General features: G+C 37.4%; 1 protein-coding gene across 3 annotated transcripts; it reads right to left on the bottom strand.

The window, feature by feature from the left end:
* Positions 1–844: 844 nt before the first annotated feature.
* On the bottom strand, positions 845–20,842 carry LOC102668221 (uncharacterized). 3 transcript variants are annotated; one of them, XR_001387264.3, is made up of 4 exons: positions 20,605–20,743; positions 19,527–19,922; positions 5,473–12,016; positions 4,229–4,354 (listed from the first exon to the last, which is right to left on the bottom strand). XR_001387264.3 is itself a non-coding variant. In XM_041014489.1 (3 exons), the coding sequence occupies exons 1-3, from the start codon at positions 20,756–20,758 to the stop codon at positions 3,791–3,793; spliced, it is 786 nt and encodes a 261-aa protein (XP_040870423.1). In that variant the 5' UTR covers positions 20,759–20,842; the 3' UTR covers positions 845–3,790. The 3 variants fall into 3 exon arrangements, 1 of the variants encoding a protein (XP_040870423.1); XM_041014489.1 differs by lacking the exon at positions 5,473–12,016 and having other exon boundaries at positions 845–4,354; positions 19,527–19,594; positions 20,605–20,842; XR_003266354.2 differs by lacking the exons at positions 4,229–4,354; positions 5,473–12,016 and adding an exon at positions 17,569–17,652.
* Positions 20,843–21,669: the final 827 nt, after the last annotated feature.

The raw sequence follows: 21,669 nt of genomic DNA, 5'->3' as shown, positions 1-21,669 counted from the left end.
CCATTTCCATCTTCATAACGAGCCCATAGACCAACCTCACCCTGTCCATATTCAGACCGAACGTATGAGAAGTGGGAGCGAGGTTGGAGTATGATAGAGCACTCCAAGTCTGGGCCAAAGTAGTGAGGTCCTTCCTCAGAAGCTTCCAAGGTGCACCCTCAGCGTTAAGCACAAATCCTCGCCCTAGGATGCAGAGCTTGGATGCAAGCTCCTGAGGGTCTGGATAATCTGGAGTAAGTGGAGTACCGCTCCCCTGGCTCCAAAACCACTGGTGGGTCTCCAAGAACTTATTCAGCATTGTAGCATCAAACTTTATCAATTTGCCCCGCACCCTGACCTGCCTTGGGGACTTATCCTCTGGATCAAACAAATTAGCATAAAACTCTTTGGCCAGGGCCACATCAATGTGGTTATCAGGTTGCTAGGTCAAGGCCTTGTGCCACCTCCTCCTCTCGAGCTCCTTTCAAAACTTGTCCTACTGAGTGACGTAGAGGTCCACATTCCTCTCGGGGAAGATGTTTCTAGAGTAGATGTTCTGCTCGCTAAGTCGTAGTGCAATGGCTTAACGAGTGTTCGAGCCTTGCACAACCTCGAACTTTATCGGAAAGTGTACCGAGTCGTTAAAGTAATAATAAAACGGTAAGAAATCGAGTATCGAACTCAGGGAACTTATTTCATTCGGTGAAGTTTCATTCAGCAAGCAGACATTGATATAAAGCAATGTAAACAGAATTAAACCAAAGATGTATATGTTGTAAATCTAAAATAACTACAAATACGCTTATCAAAATAGGAGAGAAAACAGATGATTAAAACGTTGGGTCCTTCTACTGAACACTTGATGTAATTGAAATATTTTTCTCTATTTAATGTTATTTCTATGTTCTATGTTGAAGACTAAAATACCAAACACCGATTCCTCGCTTGAATGGACTAATTCTAATTAAACCTCGTTCTCAGATGTATCATCGAACTTAGCCTAACCGAACAACATTACAATCACAACATATAAAAAACTAAAACCCTGTACTCTATGTCTAGCAATGCAGTTATCTAGCCCTACTCTATCCAATTCTAAGGATTAATACATTTTCTAATGCTAAAAATCCTAACTTTACACACAATTAGGTGATCAGACCAAAAGCATGCAATAATTAAGTGCAGAATTTCCCAACAAGATACTTAGCCTTCCATCGCAAGGCAGCACCTTTCAGGTACAAGATGAGGGTTTAAAAAGAAAATAACAGATTACTCATTGGTGGGGATGTTTCCTCCACCTCTAGGAACCTAGAAATTACTCCTAAACCTAAGATCCTCTTAAAAGCTGAGGTTTTTGGCTTCCTTTCTCTGTTTTGCGCCTTTGTTATGCTCTCTACGTTCCAATTCACGCTCCCTTAGCCAAATGCTTGATTTTTCCAACTTCAGCCTTAACAAGGGCTTTCTGTCCTCGAAGGCTCGCTTAGCGCCATTTTCGCGCTTAGCGTGAGTTAGTGAATATCCGCTGAGCAAGCAAGGCGCAGGAAGAGATAAACACCTCGCTGAGCGAGTTGATGACGCGTTGAGCACACAGATGCTTCTCAGATTCTCTTCTAGATTCTCCGAACTCGCTAAGCGAGCTGAGTGCCTCGCTAAGCGCAAAAGCCTCGCTTAGCGAGACACCAGCTGCAAGCTTTCACAATCTTCATCCTTTTTACCTGAAATTGAAGTTGAAACACATTAAATTCCCACTATTGGGCATTTCTATTGAACAAAATTAAATTAAACCTAAAAATATGTACAAACCTACAAAAAGAACCATAAATTAGGGAAAAGATAAAAATTTTATAAAATTTTTCTATACAAAAGTTAGTCGTAAATGACGACTAACAAACTCTCCCAAATTTACAGTTTTGCTTGTCCTCAAGCAAAGAAAGAACAGTTCGCTTGTCCTCAAGTGACAAAATCACAGTGGTTATTCAAAAGAGTGTTTGCTTCCAAGCATTCAATAACATGACACAAGTGGCATACAATGCTTCAACCAATAACTTTTCACAAGATATGCAGCTTTTCAAAGATATGAACATGATAATTAGGCACACAAGTGAAATAAGCTAGCAGGCAAGACAAATATCAAGGAAGATTCATCAAGCCAATGCTTCAGGGTCACTGTTTCACTCAAGCACAAGTGTTTAAGGCTATTTCTCAATCAACAACCAACACAAGTCTCAATTTTTGCAATTCATCTGATGCCATACAATCACAAACACACAAATTGAATCCGAAGGACTTTTCTCGGCTTGTAATGAGGCTAGGCTGCAAACAATATATGGTTTTTCTAGGATGCAAAAATCTTAAGTTCTAGGAGAGCATTCATCCTTAGATCAACCCTTTTTTCCTTTATTCCAGCTTCTATTGCTTGCCTTTTAGCATTTAGCTTCACTTAGCTTTGACAACAACACACACTTAGCTTTTATTTTTGAAATTTCTTTCTTTTTCTTATTTTTTTTATTTTAGCAACTTTTACTTGCTGCTTATTGATTTTACTGTGTGTGTTATCATCTTCTTACCACAATTGTTGTCACCCAATAAACTCCCCCAAATTTGGGACAAATTGGCCTTGAACTATGATGCTCTCCTACAACCTAAGACAAGGTAGATGGAGATTAAAATTTACAAGCTCAGGGTTCAAGTCATTCAATCAAAAACAAGCTCAACATGGGTGCAAGGGATTCATCATTCATGAACAGGGTAAGCTTTTTGGCTAAGTGGCTATCTCAGTCAATCATGGCCTTCATCATCTTCAAACTCATCCTTTCATTCAGTAATAAAAGATTCATGCAAAAATTGGTACTCAATGCTAGTTGTTCTCTCACATTTAAAGTTCACACACTCACCGGGTTGTGGCCAATGATTACCTTCACAATTTATCTATCAAACCAACTAACATTTTTAGTCATGTCCCTAATTCATGTTTTTTCTCTTCTAATTACTGGATACTTATATGATCTAATAATCATAATTCACTTAATCCATGCAATCGGTCAATTCAATTCATTCAACAAACACAAGATTTTTAGGTCAAATCAAACCACTACAATAACAATCAAAATTATAAATTGTTCAACAAGCTTTCAAATTTACTAAATAAATAAAGTGAAACATAAAACTAAAACTAAAAACGTAAACTAAACATAAACTGTATCAAAAGTAGGAAAATAAATGAAAATCCTGTCATGGCTCTTCCTGTGCAGCTGTGGGCTCATCCAGAGGTGAGGAGGGAGCATCTTGGACTGGCTGAGAAATATCCTGAGTTGTAACAGGCCATGGGTCCCAGGTGCTCTGTGCTACGATCATATCAGCTGCATAATCCGCATCAGCAGCGCCATCCTCCTCATTAGAGACCTCCAAAACAGGTGAAGTAATTGGTGAAGTCCGTGGGGTAGCCTCTGGAGTGGCCTCCGGTGAGGTTCTGGCTGAGGCTCCTAGGCTGCGGAAGCCTCACCTCCCCCCAAAGGAGAAGGCTGGACTCCTGGCCAGGCCACCTGTGCCATGAAATCCTCTATGCTAATAATTGGCCGATGCTGATCTGAGTCGTGCATACTCTGGCATCACCAGGCATAAACCACGATGGATGCTCTGCAACATCGGCACTGTGACCTCAGAGCATCGACATTGTGCTAGAACTGATAATGATGGAGCAAAGGTGTCGATCTAAACTGGAGCTGATGGAAGTGGTGGTGTTGAAGTAGAGGGAGCTGGAGTAGAGGTAGAAGCAGGAGCAGAAGCAGGGGGAGCAGAAGAAGATGGACCCTCAGAAGAGGTTGGAGTATGATAACACACTCCAAGTCTGGGCTAGTGTATTCAGATCCTTCCTCAGGAGCTTCCAAGGCGCTCCTTCAGCATTTAAAACGAACATGCGCCCTAGAATACAAAGCTTGGAGGCAAGCTCTTGAGGATCAGTGCGCGTCCTGCAAAAAATAGAATAAGAGGGGTACTGCTCCCCTGGCTGAATGAGTGGTGGTGTCTCCAGAAAGGCATTCAGTGATGTCGCATCAAACTTAATCAGCATCCCTCTAACTTGTTTTGGTGATTTGTCTTCAGGGTCATACAGGTTCGAGTAGAACTCCTTGACCAAGGCCACATCAATGTGCCCGTCTATGTGCTGAGTCAAGGCCTTATGCCAGTTTCTTCTGATCAGCTCTCTTCTGAATTCATGATACACAGTCACAAAGAGGTTAACGTCCCTCTCTGGAAGGATGTTCCGGGAGTGAACATTCTGTGAATATCGCTCCGACGCAACCTCAGAAACGAACCGAGTGGTGTCATAAGGTTCCCGAGGTTGGGAGGTTGTGGCTTTCCTCTTCCTGGAGGCCATCTGCATCAAAAATAGTCACAAGATTCAAGTTAGACAGGTTTTATTTCAAACTAGAATCAGAAAAATAAAACTGAAAAACAGACTGGGTGCTTAGCGAGACTGACTCACTTAGCGCACCTTATGAAAATAATAGCACTCGCTTAGCACGCAAGGCACGCTTAGTGCAACAACACAAAAACAAAGACTCTAGCTAAGCAAGACACACTCGCTTAGCTGAAACAGCACAGTGGCTAAGCGAGCAGGCTCGCTAAGCCTTATTCTCTCACAGAGAGCTAATTTCACTTAGCGAGACTGACTTGCTTAGCGCAACACACTAAATAGGCTTAGCGCCAGCAAGCGCTTAGCCCAAAATAAATACTAGAACTTAATTGGCTTAGTGAGCAAGATCGCTAAGCTCAATTCCAAAATAAAACAAAACAGAGAAGAAATTGCGCTTAGCGAGACTGACTCGCTTAGCGCATGAACAAAAACTCAGAAATTAAAAATGCTTTGGGCTTAGCGAGACTTACTTGCTTATCCCAAGCTTATTCAACCAATAAAAGATGGGTGGCTTAGCGAGATTGACTCGCTTAGCCACCAATAGAAGACAAAAAGCCTCTTAGACTGTGGTTCAAGCAACACAACTCACTAAGCACGGCATGCTGGCTTAGCGAGTTCATACGAACACTTAAACAAATCTGGAAATTTAAACTCTCGCTAAGCTGAAGGTGCAATGGCTTAGTGAGTCCATACAAACATTCAAGTATGCAAACAAAATTGATGAACATGCTTAGTGGGGCAGGACCGACTTAGCGAGTTCATCCAAAAACCCAGAAATTCAACAAAAATTGATGAACTCGCTTAGCGCACAAGTGCGATTAGTGAGCACATAAAAAATTCCATAAATATTGGGGATTTTCAGCCCCCTAACACAGGCCTCTATTAAGCCTCAAAACCTAATCAAAACATAGCAAAATCCTATACATTATGCAGAAAACAAAACCCCTAACAACATGCTTACTAACAACTAACCTAACAACAATAACATCAAACACAAAATCAAAACTTTAAACAGCTATAGTAGGGCATCTACCCTAAGGTTTAGAACAAAAATAAAATGCTAAGTTAGAAAAACTTACTTGGATTGCAGAATGTAGAAGCAAAGAAGAAGCACAGAGAAGCAGAAGGCAAAATGGAAGCACAGTGCAGAAATGCCAGATGCTGAGAGAAAATGTTTTAAATTTTGCACCAAAGTAACTGCCCAATGCAGTTAAGCCTTATTTCTGTCAATTTCGACTACCTTGCTTAGTGCGGATCACTCGCTAAGCGAGCACTCAATGACTTTTGAGTTTTCAGAATTCAAACTCACGCGCTTATTGGGCAGACTCGCTTAGCCCAATTCAAAAATTATAAAATCCAGAGAAGGATTTGGGCTTAGCGCGAAGGGTTACGGTTAGCGGGCCATGGGCAATTCCAAACCCGAGATGGATTTGGGCTTAGCGGGTTAACCCACTGGGCCCAATTCTCATGAATGGTCCAACAGAGAGGAAATTGCACTTAGTGCACAGTGGGCGCTTTGCGAGATGCAGTTGTGCGCTTGCGAGATGAGATGCTTAGCCCAATTCCAAAAGATGAAATTCCAGAGAAGTTTTTGGGCTTAGCGCGAGAAGTGACTTGCTTAGCGCGTGAACAAAGATTCACTTAGCGCACAGGGCACGCTGAGCGAGTGGATGACTTAAAATTTTTCTAAAAAGTTATTTTTCCATCCACAGCTTCAGAGAAGCTTAATCAACCCCAAATCCAAATGCAAAACATGTAGATAATTCATTCAAACAATCACAAACAAGCAATCCGAACTATATGCAGTGAACATAAAATTAAAAAGGGCTGGGTTGCCTCCCAGTAAGCGCTCGTTTAACGTCATTAGCTTGACACATCTTACTTTATGGGTCGGGATAAAATTTTGTTCCCACCTTCAGAACATTTCCTCTCCTCCATCCTTTACCTCTGAACAGACATTCCAGTTGAGCAAATGCTTTTCTTCGTCAAATAAATCAAAGCTGATCTTCTGATCAGCAATTCCCATCTCAAGCTTTTTCTTCCCCATGTCCACAACACAGCTAGCGGTCAGCATGAAAGTACGACCCAAGATCAAGGGGATCTCAATATCTTCTTCGATGTCCATCACTACAAGGTCAGCTGGGAAAGTGAAATGCTTCACTCTAACCAAAACATCTTCAATAATGCCATAGGGTTTGGTAACAGAATGATCTACTAATTGAACTGTCATCTTGGTTGGCATTATCTCCAACTCCCTAATTCTCCGGCACATGGAGAGTGGCATCAGGTTTATACTAGCTCCCAAGTTAATGAGAGCTTTGCCAACAGACACAACACCAATAGAGCATGATATTGTGACACTTCCAGGATCTTTGTGCTTTGGTGGAAGGATCCGTTGAATCATTGCACTATAATTCCAAACCCGAGAGTGATTTGTAGTGCAGTGCGTAAGTGACGAGGATCCGTAAATGACGACTAACAGCGAGTTCATACAAAGATGCGTAAATTCAAACAGAAATGATGAACTCGCTTAGTGGGACAGGGCCCGCTTAGCGTGTTCATCAGAAAACCCAAAAATTCATCCAAAACGGATGAACTCACTTAGCGAGCAGGCTCGCTTAGCGAGTGCATCGAAATTTCTAGAAAAATTGGGGCTTCGAAGTCTTAACTCCCTAGCCACTTTTAGGCATAGGAAGCTTGAGGCACAACCCTGCAATCAACCTACATTGTCCACTAAACTAAAGCCCTAACAACATACAATCTAAACGACTAATTACACAGCATCAACAAAATCAAACCACAGAGAAATTAAAGTGTCTTCTACCCTAGGGTTCACAACTTAAATTAAAAGGAAAGCAAGGGGTACTTACTTGGATTGCAGAGTAATTGAAGTGAATGCGAGGCTAGGAGCAGAAAAACAATAAAAGCGCACAACAAAATGCGAGTGATTGCCAATGATGGGAGTCAGGAGTTATAATTTTGTGTAAAAGGTAACTGCCTAAGGCAGTTATGTTTTATTTTTTACAGTTTAGATTTGCTCGCTAAGCGCGAGTGACTCGCTAAGCGAGTACTCAGTGACGTTTGAATTTTCAGGATTTAAACTCATACGCTTAGCGAGACCAACTCGCTTAGCCCAATTTGAAAAATAAGAAACCCAAGAGGTTTTTGGGCTCAGTGCATAGGTGGTTGCGCTTAGTAAGTTATGCAGCTTGGATTGGTTTGCAATTTCTGCTAAGTGGGACATGGCTCGCTCAGCGGATTAGATGCCTCTAGATGCAGTAGTGGGTCGCGCTTAGCGAGATGCTCTTGCTTAGTGCTATGTCATTCCAGAGAAGGTTTTGGGCTTAGCGAGATGACCCATTTAGCCTAATTGCCATGAAAGTCTAGGCAGAGAGCCTTTTGCGCTTAGCGCATAGGCACGCTTAGCGAGAAATTATGTCATGCTCAGCGAGTTGACTCGCTTAGCCCATTTCCATTAAATGCACAACTAGAGAGGTTTTTGGGCTTAGCGCGGCTGTCTCGCTTAACAAGACCCTAACAGCCAATGGGTAGGGGTTGGCACACTTAGCGAGAGATGCCACTCGCTCAGCGCATAGAGTATGTATCGCTTAGCGCATGGAGCATGCTGAGCGAGTTAGATGACTGAAATTTTTTTCTAAGTTCTTTCCTCATCCAATGCTTCATAGAAGCTTTTGGCTAACCCCTCTATCATACAAAGCATGCTTATATCTTACTCTAGCAATCTCAATTAAGTCAAAACCTAGCTACATGCAATGATTAACAAAAGAAAATGATTAAGAAAATTAAGAAAAAGCTGGGTTGCCTCCCAGTAAGTGCTTCTTTAATGTCACTAGTTTGACGTATGGTACCTCTAAGGGTCTTTCAAAACCTTAGCTCTGGCAATCTGAGCTATCTCATTGTCAATCTCCTCCACCTTGGAACAGACATTTTGGTCAATTGAGTGCTTCACTGCATCAAACAGATTGAACGTAACCTTCTGGTCATCCACACTCATCTCAAGGTTACCTTTCCCCATATCAACCACATAGTTGGTTGTTAACATGAATGGACGGCCTAAAATCAGTGGAATCTCAGCGTCCTCTTCAATGTCCATTATCACAAAATCTACAGGGAAAGTGAATTGACGCACTTTGACCAGGACATCTTCCACTACACCATATGGCCTTGTGATTGAGCGATCCGCTAACTGTAGTGTCATTCTTGTTGGTAGGATTTCCAACTCTCCAATCCTTCTACACATGGATAAGGGCATCAAATTAATGCTAGCCCCTAAGTCAATAAGCACTTTTCCAACTGACATAGCACCAATTGAGCAAGGGATGGTAACACTCCCTGGATCCTTATATTTTGGTGGAAGGATCCTCTGGATGACAACACTACAATTGCATTCCACTACAATGTTGTCACTGTGGATATATTTGCCCTTCTTGGTTAGCAGATCTTTGAGAAATTTAGAGTAGAGCGGCATCTGTTGTAAAACCTCTCCAAATGGAATAGTTATCTCCAATTTCTTGAAGATATCAAGGAAACGAGCAAAGTGTCGTTCCTTGTCCTTTTTAGATGACACCAAAGGATATGGTGCTTCCTTTTCGGAACTTGGGACAACCTCCTTCTTTTTCTCTCTTGCCAATTCACTCTTAGTCTTTTTCTCTTCCTCACTCTTTTTTTTCATTTTTTTTCTTTTGCCTCTTCATTTATTTTTCTTTCCTTCATTTGATCACCCTCATTTTCTTTTTCTCCTTCAGCTCCTAGCTCTTTTTCCTCATTAGTCCTACTCTTATCCTCTACAATGGTCTCCTTCTTGCTTCTAGTCATGACATCCTTACATTCTTCCTTGAGATTTTTCTCAGTATTAGCTCCAAATGCTCCAGAAGAATTCTCAGTTATTTGCTTAGCTAGCTGTCCCACTTGGATCTCCAAGTTCTTGATGGCTGACTCAGTGCTTTTATGGTTAGACATTAAACCTGCATAAATTGAGCCAAAGTTTCTTCCAACTTGGTGGTCCTCTCATACAAGTTAGGCCTTTGATTCGGAGGTCTGTTGGAAGGTCCTCCTTGGTCTTTATTGAACTAATTTCCTGGATGTGACCTTCATCCTTGTCCTGGATTTTGATTGAAATTCACTCCTTGTTGGTAACCTGAAAAATTGCTTGAATGAAATCCCTGTTTGTTTTGATTCCCCATGTAATTTACCTCTTTTGCAGCATCATCTTAGGGTATGCAACAACCAGATTCATGAGCTCCTCCACATATACTACAACCTCCAACCTGCATAACTGCTAAATGGGAAGGCTGAGCCGCTTGTAACTGTGTTGGCAACTTGCTAAGTGTCTTAGTGAGTGATTCCAGCTGCTTAGCTAGCAGCTTGTTCTGTGCCAATAATGCATCTTGTGAAGAAAGTTCTAACAGGCTTTTCTTGGTGGGTACATGAGTTCTATCACGCAAAATAGCATGATCACTAGCAGCCATATTCTCAATGAGTTCCATTGCTTCTTCTGGAGTCTTCAACTTAATCTTTCCCCCAGCAGAAGCGTCTAACAATTGCTTGGACTGTGGTTTCAAACCATTAATGAAGATGTTCAACTGAATAAGCTTGGTGAATCCATGAGTAAGTGTCTTCCGCAGCAAGCCACAGAATCTTTCAAGTGCTTCACTCAAAGACTCATCTGGAAATTGATGGAATGAAGAGATAGCTGCCTTGCCTTCAGCTGTCTTCGATTCAGAGAAGTACTTCTTTAGAAATTTTTCTACTACTTATTCCCATGTCTTTAAGTTGTTCCCCTTGAAAGAATGCAACCATCTCATTGCTTCACCAGCCAAAGAGAATGAAAACAAGCTAAGTCTTATTGCATCTTCTGGCACCCCTACGATCTTCACTGTATTGCAGATTTCTATATAAGTTGCAAGGTGTGCATAAGGGTCTTCATTAGGCAGACCATGAAATAGATTTCTTTGGATCAGCTGGATCAAGGAATAGGGATATGTAATGTTGTGTGCTTGGACTTCCGGCCCCCCAATACTTGTGAAAAATTGCGCATGGTAAAGCTGGAGTAGTCCTCAAGAGTAACCCTCTGTGGTTGCTCGTCTACCATGATGTGAGCTTCAGATGCACCAAGTTCGGATTCCCTCAAGTATGCTAGAAATGCTGAAGATGATTCAGATGAACAAGTTCTCTCAGCACTTAGCTGTACTGTCCTCTCTTGTAAAGTTTTTCTCCTCCTTTCTGTGTTATTTCTCCTGCAAGTAGCTTCAATCTCCAAATCTATTGGAGCTAAATCACCTGCTGAAGAATTACCATGCATACAAGAAGCGACTAAACAGAGCAGCAGTTAACCAATTCAAGATAAAAAAAATTGAATTCTAACTATTCACAGGAAATAATTAAAGAATAAAGAATAAATGTTTCCAAATTGAATTATACTATCTAAGTGGAAAGAAATTCCCCGGCAACGGCGCATAAAACTTGTTCGCTCTATCGGCAAGTGTACCGATTCGCACAAGTAGTATAGAATGGTAAGACCGAGTATCGTATCCTCAGGGAATTTGTTTCACCTAGACCATGTACATTCAGTATGTAAACACTTATACGGATTAAAATAAGGCAAATGTTGAGTTCTATACTAAAAAATCTAGTTGAACATAAACAAAATATCTAAAGTTATAAAAGATGAAAACTATCAAGTTAAGAGCGTTGGGGAGCGTTCTACTAAATTCCTCTTGATGTATAGAGTGTGTTTTTCCCTATTTAATGTTATCCTAGTGTTCTTATGCTGAGAAACTACTCAAACCATGATTCCTCACATGAATGAGTCTAACTCTCTTTAGACTTCATCCTTGATCCCTCAATAAACTTGTTCTAAAAGAGTTGCACTAAGCCTACAACATAAATGGACTAGATCACTGCACTCAATTCCTAGACATATAGATTTCTAGCTTGCTCTATCAAGTTCTAAGGCTTTAAAGAATTTTCCAATACTAAAAAGCCTAACTGCACATACAAATGGGTGATCAATCCATAATCATGTAAAATAAGCATAGATAGAAGCAATGAACACAGAAAAATAACATTAAATAAATAGTAAGAATATTACATCAAGATGGTTCAGTTGAACTCCCCAACAAAGGAGCTTAGCCTTCCATTACAAGCAAAAACTCAAAACTACAAGAAAAAAGCTATTTTTGTTGAAAGAACTTGGAAGAAGATGATAGAGGACGTCTCCTCCAGCCTCTAAACACTAATTCTCTTAGTTTTTCTGGACTAAGCTCTCCTTGTTGCTCAAAAATCATCTCTCTCTTCTTGTTGTTGTTTTATTTCCGCCAACCTCAGTGTTTTAAAAGCTCTTGGACCTTTCAGCTTCCGAAGGCTCGAGTTAGTGAATTTTCACTTAGCGAGTGTGGGCACGCTGAGTGTGAGAAGAGACAACGTCCTCGCTGGGCGGGCTGGCTGTGCACTGGGCAAGCACATCTCTGGCTTATAATCTTCTAGGGTTTCCCAATCCGCTAAGCAAGTTGGATGCCTCGCTAAGCAGATGCATCTCGCTGAGCAAATCTGCCTCGCTAACGAGTCATCAATTGCTTAAACCTTATATTCTTTGGCCTGAAACTGAGTTGGATTCAACATTAATTCACAAAAATGGAGTTTCTACTCTATAAAGTCACATAATACAGAAAAATATGTACAATTCCTACAAAAAGAACCATAAATTAGAGGTACAGTGCTAATTCTTTGCAATTTTCCAATGCCAAACTAACTCATGAATAGCAACTAACAATTACAAGTGTGGGGGTCCATTCCACCCGCGCCACCAATGTTCCGACCGACAATTAAAGGTGATGATGTTGGAGGACGATGATTTCGATGATGGGGAAATTCAAGTGATAAATGTGGAGGTCAAGGAAGAAGCCGAGAATGAGGGCGAATTAAGCGTAATGAGTTTACAGGGTTTGGTCGCTCATCAAGTTAGCAAGTTCCATACTATGAGGTTGCAGGGAAAAGAACAAGGGGTCCCTATTCTATTGTTAATTGATAGTGGGGCAACCCACAATTTCATTTCTCATAAACTAGTAGCAGCAATGGGATGGAGTGTCGCCAACACCACACCTTTGCAAATCAAATTGGGAAATGGGTCTAAGACTCAAACTCAAGGTGAATGCAAGGGTGTTTAGGTAGAAATTGGGCAGATAAAGGTGGAAATTGATGCCCTGTTGTTTGATTTAGATGGGATTGACATAGTTCTTGGAATGGCCTGGCTAAATTCGATTGGGAGCATGTGGGTGGATTGGCCCAAATAGTTTATGCGTTTTAAGTTCAACAACATGTGGGTGGAATTTAAAGGGGAGAGTAGCCATGAAATGTGCCATTCAGCGCTACAGAGTTTATTGAGCAAACTGTGACACCCTCTACCCCTCACATATATACTAATAAGGAATAAAAAAAATTCAAATATTAATTAAAAGTATTTTTAAAACATTTTTTTTTACAAGTCTTTCAAAGGGAAAAAGGTTCACATTCATTTTTCTTTACATCATATTCAAACTTGTCCAAATAAATAATAAAGTATTCTCGACTCAACAAGGTCGTCTAAACTTCATACAATTAATATAGAACCTATATCCAATGTCACATCCTATCAGAGCGTTGTGTCCCGTGTCCTCTAGCATGAGATTCTTCATAGTCATCACCTATTTCTGCTCCCCCGAACACAAGTTCAAGATCATCACAGGATCCAAACACAACACACACAGGGAGTGAGTTATCACATTCCTAACTAATAGAGAAACAAGACAATAATATACATGTTATATGAATGAAATAACTTTTAACATAGCTCACGTAATTCACCACTTCGTCATTCAAAATTCACTTTTCAATCATCAATCACATTACACAAGAATCCACACTCTGATCAAGATATAATAACACATCAATTAGCAAGCGATGCAACAGTTATGCTAAGACTCAATCCTATATGCAATGTGGTACCATGTCAGTGAAAAATCACCCTGGGGCGCTTAGGAGTACATAACAAGACACACCACACAATGAGTTTGTCAGGTCACTCTCACAAGTAAGATCATAGGGAGACCAATCAGGGTCACGATGTTTTGCAAGAATGCTCCAACCATATGGGATCAGCATAGGCTTAAAGGAGCACTCAAACTCGATGACCCCAAGGCCTACACTCCGAAGAGTCCGTCAGGGCTCTCCCTCCTGATTCAGGTCCAACCCCTAAAATCATTTAGCACACAGACACTGCTAGTGAATTATACAATACCCACGACCTCACACTCGTGTCTTAAACACGTACAACATATTGCGCTACAATTTAACACTGGTTCCTAAATAGGAACCTACACTTTCTCTTTAACACTGGTTCCTAAATAAGAAACCTACACTTTCTCTTTAACACTGCGCATTTACACTTTTCTCAAGATAACACTGGTCAGGTTATTGTACAATTCACAGCTTACAACACAAATAATGTCACATCAAGAATTAATCACACATTTATTCACAACCAAAACTCATTCACAATTTCACATCTCATAATGTCACAATCCACCATCACATGTTTTCATGTATCTCACAATTCAACACCTGTTCTACTTTACACTTTTACTCAATCTCAATAACAATATTATAATCTCAAGGCAACATATTATTCCACAATTCATCACATATTTCATTTATAAGCACTGCTCATGAATTATACAATACCACGACCTCACACTCATGTTTCAAACATGTTTAACACAATTGCACTACAATTTAACACTGGTTCCTAACTAGGAACCTACACTTTCTCTTTAACACTGCGCATAAACACTGGTTGGGTTATTGTATAATTCATAGCTCACGATATAATTAATGTAACATCAAGTGTTAAACACATCCACTTATTCACAATCGAATATCATGTCCACACTTTAACATCTCATAACATCACATCAACCATCTCATAACATTCCTAATGATATTCATAAGGTACAACATACACATGTTCATCAAATTTAACCATAATATTCTCAAACTCCAACACTTAATAATTTTTGGAATCATACTATAACACTCTACAATATTATTTACATAAATTATTAATATAAATAACAACCTCTATATATATATAAGCTAGCATACATCATATTGAATCACAAATTACAAAGTAAGCTTCCAATGCACAAATTGTAAATAATTATGTGACACTTTGGTCAATTTCAATTATGATATTAATTTTTAAATTATATATAAAAACCTAAAAAGCAAGAAAAAGGGAAATACAAAATCAATATCTCACTCTAAATTTCTCCTTACTTTATTTCATCAATTCATGTTAATTTGAAAAATGCTCGATTTATAGGGTTCACGCTCAACACAATAGCATATCAATTTCACAAAAATTGATTTGTCAAACATATATAACTCACTATAATAATTATAAGGATAAAATGAAAATTTCAAAAAACACCCCAAAACCCATTCCAATTGATATCTCTAAGGATTCCTACACATGTTCTCACTAATTCTCAATTGTGAATAACTCATCCCTTACCTCTAAGCGGACTCACGTGTCTTCCAACAGCGATAACAGCATCTCGAGCAGTTCCCTAAGATTCCTCCACTTTCTCCTCCGATTGCTCCGATAGAGTTCCCAAACGTCTGAGAAACGTAAAAGGGATTGAAGCCTCCATTTGGACTATCTTCATGCGGTTCATTTTTCTCTCTCCACGAACATCATCTCGCAAATCCCAACGGTCAAAGCGTGCGCAATTAAATTTCGAACAACATATCCAAATTTCACAATAATCCAACGGTTAACGAAATCCGGATCGTAGTTTTACCAAGACAGCTCTGGGTTTCTGCGGGAAAGAAAAAGGCTACAATGCGAAGGGTGTTTCTCTCAATTCAGACATGATATCGAAATTCCCAACGGTGAGAATGCTCGAAATTGTGTTGCGAACGTGGTGCTCAAATTTCATGACGATCCAACGGTGAATGAGTCTGAGATCGTCATTTTTTCTGAGACAGGTTTGGTGGGCTGCGGGAAAAAAGAAAGGGTTTTGAGAGGAGAAGGGAAAAACGAAAATGAGGGAAAGAAGAGACAGCGTCAGTGTGAAAACTGACCTAACACTATTTATAGCTATGTTTACTCTATTTATTTATTTATTTATTATTTTATAAAGATAAACTCTATTTTATTCTCTATCAAACAAATAAATAAAATATCCTTTTTATTTTCTCTCAAATAATTATTTTAATTAATAATTATATCTTCTTATTTATTTATTTATAGAATCTCATCATTTTTCTAAAACTCTATTTATTTATAAATAAAAATTATTTTTTTAAATTAGCTTACGAAAAATGGGATGTTAGACAAACCAACATATGTAGTGGATGACCTTGTCATGTCCTTTGAGGGCTAGCCGAGAGTGACCTCAGCTGAGTTAACTAGTATTCAGGAGGAGGTGCAATATTTACTCACACATATTGCTGCAGTGTTTCGGGAACCCAGGGGACTTCCACCCAAGCGAGAACAGGAACACGCTATCCACTTGGTGGAAGGTCATGGCCCAGTTAACGTGCGCCCTTATCGATACCCTCACCATCACAAGGATGAGATAGAAAAGTAATTTAAGGAGTTATTGCAAATAGGGGTTATTCGCCATACTTTGGTTCGCTATTTTCCAGGCAAGACTAAAGTGGAAGTTGTTCAGTGAGATTTGATGGAAAAGGATGAGTGCTTGAGACAGCTGAAGTACCATTTAAATCGAGCTTAAGCCCGCATTAAGAATTTGGCAGACTCTCATAGAAAGGACCGAGAATTAGTGGTTGGTGATTGGGTTTTCCTCAAATTACGCCCACATGTGCAGCAATCAGTCAAGATCCGCATTAATCCTAAGTTAGCCCCACATTATTATGGCCCTTTTCAAGTGATAGGCCGTGTTGGAGTTGTTTCTTATAATCTTCAACTTCCTCCATCTTCCCGAATTCACCCAGTATTTCATATTTCTCTTCTGAAGAAGGTTGTGGGAATTATCATGTGGAGAAAGAGTTGCCCAAGGAGCTAGAGAATGAGCCATCTACCAAATAATGGGAGCCTATTCAAGTGTTGGCTTCAAGAGTGGTTAGTGCAAGAGGGGATTCAGCACAACAGTTTCTTATTCAGTGGAAGCACAAACCAGTAGAGGAAGCCACATAGGAGGATGTTTCAATTATGCAAAGCCAGTTCCCTGAGTTTAGACTTGAGGACAAGTCTAGTGTTCAAGGAGGGGGTATTGATAGGCCCCGAGTGCAGGATGCGGCCCAAGTAAATAAGCCCAAAGTGTGGAGAGTGTATGTGAGGAAGAATAAAGAGCGGAGAGACAATGATGATATGGCAGTGAGAGAAAGAGAGTGAGGATGGATAGTGAGGTATTCTGTTATAGAGGGACGTGGGGGTGAGTGAGGGGGATTATGATTATGCGTATCATTTTGTTAGGCAGAGAATACATTCATTCTCTGAGAGAAGCTAGGCTCTATGGGTAGTAGGTTTTCCCCTACTGCTATTTCTCTTATTTCATCAATAACATACACTTGATTCCTTTCCTTTTTCTCTATTATGCCTATTTTTGTTTATCTATAAATCTAGTCTGCATCATTATGTCCCATTTTCCTTGCTCATAGGATGTTGGTGCTTATTTTAATCTTACCTTATTACTTCCAATCATCTGATCATCATTTCAGCTGAAGAAAAGTGAAATGAATCATGTGGAGAAATAATATAAGGTATTATATACCTTTTTCTCCACAGTAGAACTAAATAATACATTTCATCAAACACATTGTAAGCAACCTAAATTTGCAAACCCAACCACTACATATCTCAAATTATTTTCATGAAAAATATTAAAGAGATGAAATTAAATCAAGCAGTTTATGATTGTTGAAGATTACAATTACAATATTACTCTATTTGAACATTCACTACTAGGAAATAAGTTTTTTACATTAGTTATTTAAGACTTTCAACATTGATTATTAACCGATGTTTAAAGTAATATCGTTAACATCGGTTTTTCAAAACCAATGTTAACTAATAATACAACATCGGTTATTTAAATAGCCGATGTTATATGATAAGAATTTTGAAAAAGAAAGTTATAAATTTACATATCAACATCAGTTATTTAAATAACCGATGTAGATATGTAAATTTATAATGAGCATCTTCAGCTGCATTATATGTTTGTTTGTTTAACCTACAAGATCAAAAGACAAGTCACATACACACACAATTTGATTAAGCAAACAACTTGGTTCCCAAGACATTTGGAAAATGCAATTTAGACAAAATACATAAAAGAAATAATAAATAAATAAATAACAAGTTTGTCAATATCAAGAGTAATCCCAATTCCTAAATGTAATTATCATTTTTCCATTGTCCCAAAATTAGAATCACACACATCAAAGCCCAAATTTTAACCAAGCAATGAGAGATTAAACCGAGGGAAGGAAAAGTATGAACTATCATACATCCATACAGTAAGAAAAGTGGTGAAAAATAAAATAAAATTGTGGAACAATGTAATTTCTTATTATTTAAACAGTAGAATAATTTATATTTTCTAAGAAGATGATTAAATTTCTAAGCAAACAGTAATTGTGAAGGAATCTGTTGCAGCCAATTAAAATTCACATACCAGTGCTAATTATGCTAAGTAAGAATGGTGCTTCACAATCCACATACCAGGGCAAGAGGGAGAATAAAGAATCTTTTGCAGCCATTTAAAATTCAAATTGCATTTCGGGGTTACCTGGTGAGTTTGTCCAACCTATTCTCTTTGATTTACCTCTTTGCATTGACAGCTAAATTCCTCACTCGTGGATTCATATTAATTATAATAAAAAACAATATATTTAGGTCATAAAATTCTCCTTAGGTACTTGTATAGAAGTAAAAAAAAAAAGATATCATGAATTGGACTTTTCTCATGAGAACAAACTAAGAGAAAAAGATATTTGTCCTTGGGGCATTTGTGTGCACACAACTCACCCGAGATTTAACACGTTGTTGATTCATGACCATACACGTTATTGTGGAAGCTAAGTGAAGATAAAAAAAAAAAGTATTAAATGCTCTATACAAATACCACCAGAAAAAATAAAAAAATGATTAAATATAAAATATAGTATTTTATTATAGATTTTTAAAGATTTTTTAAATTCCAATAATTTATTTTTTTAAAAATAGTTTTTATCATCAATTACTAATATTAATCAATGACATATCAATAACATTAATAATAATATCTACACTTTACTGACTTATCACAAATCGATAATTATGTATACAAAATATTTTTATAAATTATATTTTTAAATTCCTAATGAACTGATCAAAAATTAATCAAACTTGAATGATAAAAGAAATGATGAAACTGTTAAAAATAAGTGAAAATGTGTAAGAAAAAATATGTTATTATTTTTAACGAAAATATTTTTATTTGTCAAAGAAAAAATATTTCTTACACTTTTTAATATGAAATAAGTTTTTTAATGGACAAATAAATCATATAAGCTTATTTATAAAAAGGTCAAGTGCAGACCTAAAAAAAAAGATATCAGATGGATCCATAGCCAGTAATGACAAGCAAGAGTAAAATTGTTGATTCAAGTTGCAAAATGAAAACAAACTAGTCCTTCTTGTTTTGTCTAGTTCTTTTTCAAACTAATTGTTAATTTGATTTGTTGAAAAGAAAGATCATTAAACAGAGTCATACTTTGTTTCCTTTCTTGGAGTTATATGCAGACCAAACAATCACCAACCAACTACTCATTTTCCCTTTGTTTTCCATCTCTTATTCCATTCAAAGATAACGACAAATAGTTGAATAGCAAATATTCAAGGTCATGAATTCACACAACTCTAAGCTGAAAATTGAAAAATTGAGCAGCATAAAGGCATAAAGAAACCATGATAACTCATTATTGAATGTTGTTATTAGGGGGATAAAAAGAAAAATATCAAATAAACATCATCCTAATTTCAATGCCAAATTATACAGAAATGAACAAGCATAAAAATTGCCAAAGTAAAAATGGTCTGAGATTGGTTTTGAAGATCTACTACCTGTTGAATGAGGTCAGCTACATCATCTTGCATAAACTTTTTCCCATTTGGATCCATGACATGAAAAACTGGCCAGTGAGCAAAAACCACATGAAACAAGATTACACAAGAACAGAAAACACAATTCACATTGTTGGTTGTTTGTGAATGTGCTTGCCATGCGCTATATATAGTTATGTATGATCCTAGTATAATTCATTGCTCACCTTTGTTTTTACCTATGTTTATAAACAATGCCTTCACTATAACTAGGATTCTTAATTCCTACCATGGTTAAGCCTAACACGTTGCAAAATCACCCCACATTCCAAAACTGTGTTGGACTCTGTCAAGTCCACGTTTACGAGAAGCATCAAAGTTTGCAACTTTGCAAATTGATGTATATAATAACAACCTCTGCTAATGCCAGAAGGAGAAAAGTTAGAGTTGAAATAAATAAACTAGTTGATCAATGGAAATGAGTTTTATCTAACAAATGAATGCATACATGATCTTAGAAAAATGTACAGGTATAGAAGTAGAACAATGATCATAAAGTATTCTTGCTGTGATTTCTCTCTATCCCGAGTATCCTTTACATTTTACCCAATTCTTTGTCCGCAACATATACCGATAACTACTATTAACTATCTGAAACTCAAAACTTAATCAAGAACTTGTTTTTGATTGGCTTTACAAAATCATACGTGTTCAAACTGTTTGGAGAGTCACTTCAGGAGTAAGGGTTGATTTAACAAGTAGAAAAATTGGTTGTCTTATCATTCAATCAAGATCTATATTTCAAGGGTTTTTAAGTTGCAAATAATAGTCCAAATGTTGTATATTAACATGATTAAAAGCATATGGTGCTAGAAAAGAAATTAACAAGGTTGCTAGCTGAAGCTTCTCCCACGTCTTCCCAAGGTTAATAATGTAAATCCCTAATTCAAAAATCCACAGCAAAACACAGAAAATCAAAAATCAAATCCCTCTATTACAACTATTGTACGTTCAAACAAACACCCATTGGAATTTAAATTTTTAACATGAGATTGTCGGAGATCGATGAAAAGAGAGGATGAGCTAGGGATTTAGTTACCGTCGTTGCGGTGCTTGAAGATGTTATGTTCCATTTGGAAGTCGCAGTTCTTGGTGTCGAGGTGGACGTCGACGGCCAACATCATCTGGATGTCGGGTTCTTTCTGGAAGAGCTGGCATGGTGGGGCGGCGACGACATTCGTAGCAATGGCCATGGGTGTGTAAAGTCCCTAACTCTGAAACAACGAGAGCTCCCAAAGCCCTCTCCCAAATCTTTTTTTATTAGAAAAAATACTTGTTTTGTGTTTGGCCATATTTAGTAGCTTTTACCAATTTTTTTCATATATATCGTGTACTATTTTAAATTTAAATAAAAATAATTTAAAATACATTTAAATATAAGTATCAGTAACAAATATTTGCCTTGTAAAAAAATCAGTAACAAATATTTCATTCCAAAAAAAAACAATAATAATAGACTAAAAGTTATTTGATGCACAACTTAGCCGCTCATACTAATTCTCACGTTTAGGGGTTAGTTAGCATGTTTTTTGAAAAAAAAATATGGCAAATTTATTTATTTTCATTAAAATAAATTATTTAAATAAATAAAATATTATAACTAAGTTACAAATTTTATATTTTTCTATAAAATAAAAAATTTAATAAATAATCTTAATAATTATTTATGCATATTAAAATTAAAATTAAAACATATTTACATCAATAAAAAATATAATTTTTAAAAATAATAAATTATATATATTTAATCTACAATTAATTATATCCATAAGTAATTATATCCATAAGTGAAAATAACCGTAGGTAAAAGTTTGTAGAGATTTTAAAATATAATGATGATTTAATATTTATTTATTAAATGATGACAAATATCTCATAAAATATATTTTTTAAATATTTATTAGACATTTTGATAATAAATAATATATACAATAAAAAAATTGTATGATAAATTTTTTTATAATAATTAAATAAAATATATTAATAATAATTTTTAATTGTTGGATGATATAATTGTTTTTACCAACATTCTATAAAAATTCTATAAAAGTTAAACTTTACTATTAAAAACAGTTTTTTTTTCAAATGAACTAATATGCAATAA

The sequence above is a fragment of the Glycine max genome, chromosome 3 (assembly GCF_000004515.6).
Source record: "Glycine max cultivar Williams 82 chromosome 3, Glycine_max_v4.0, whole genome shotgun sequence".
In the NCBI taxonomy this organism is placed as follows: Eukaryota; Viridiplantae; Streptophyta; class Magnoliopsida; order Fabales; family Fabaceae; genus Glycine; species Glycine max.
This window is presented reverse-complemented; position numbering and strand designations above follow the sequence as displayed.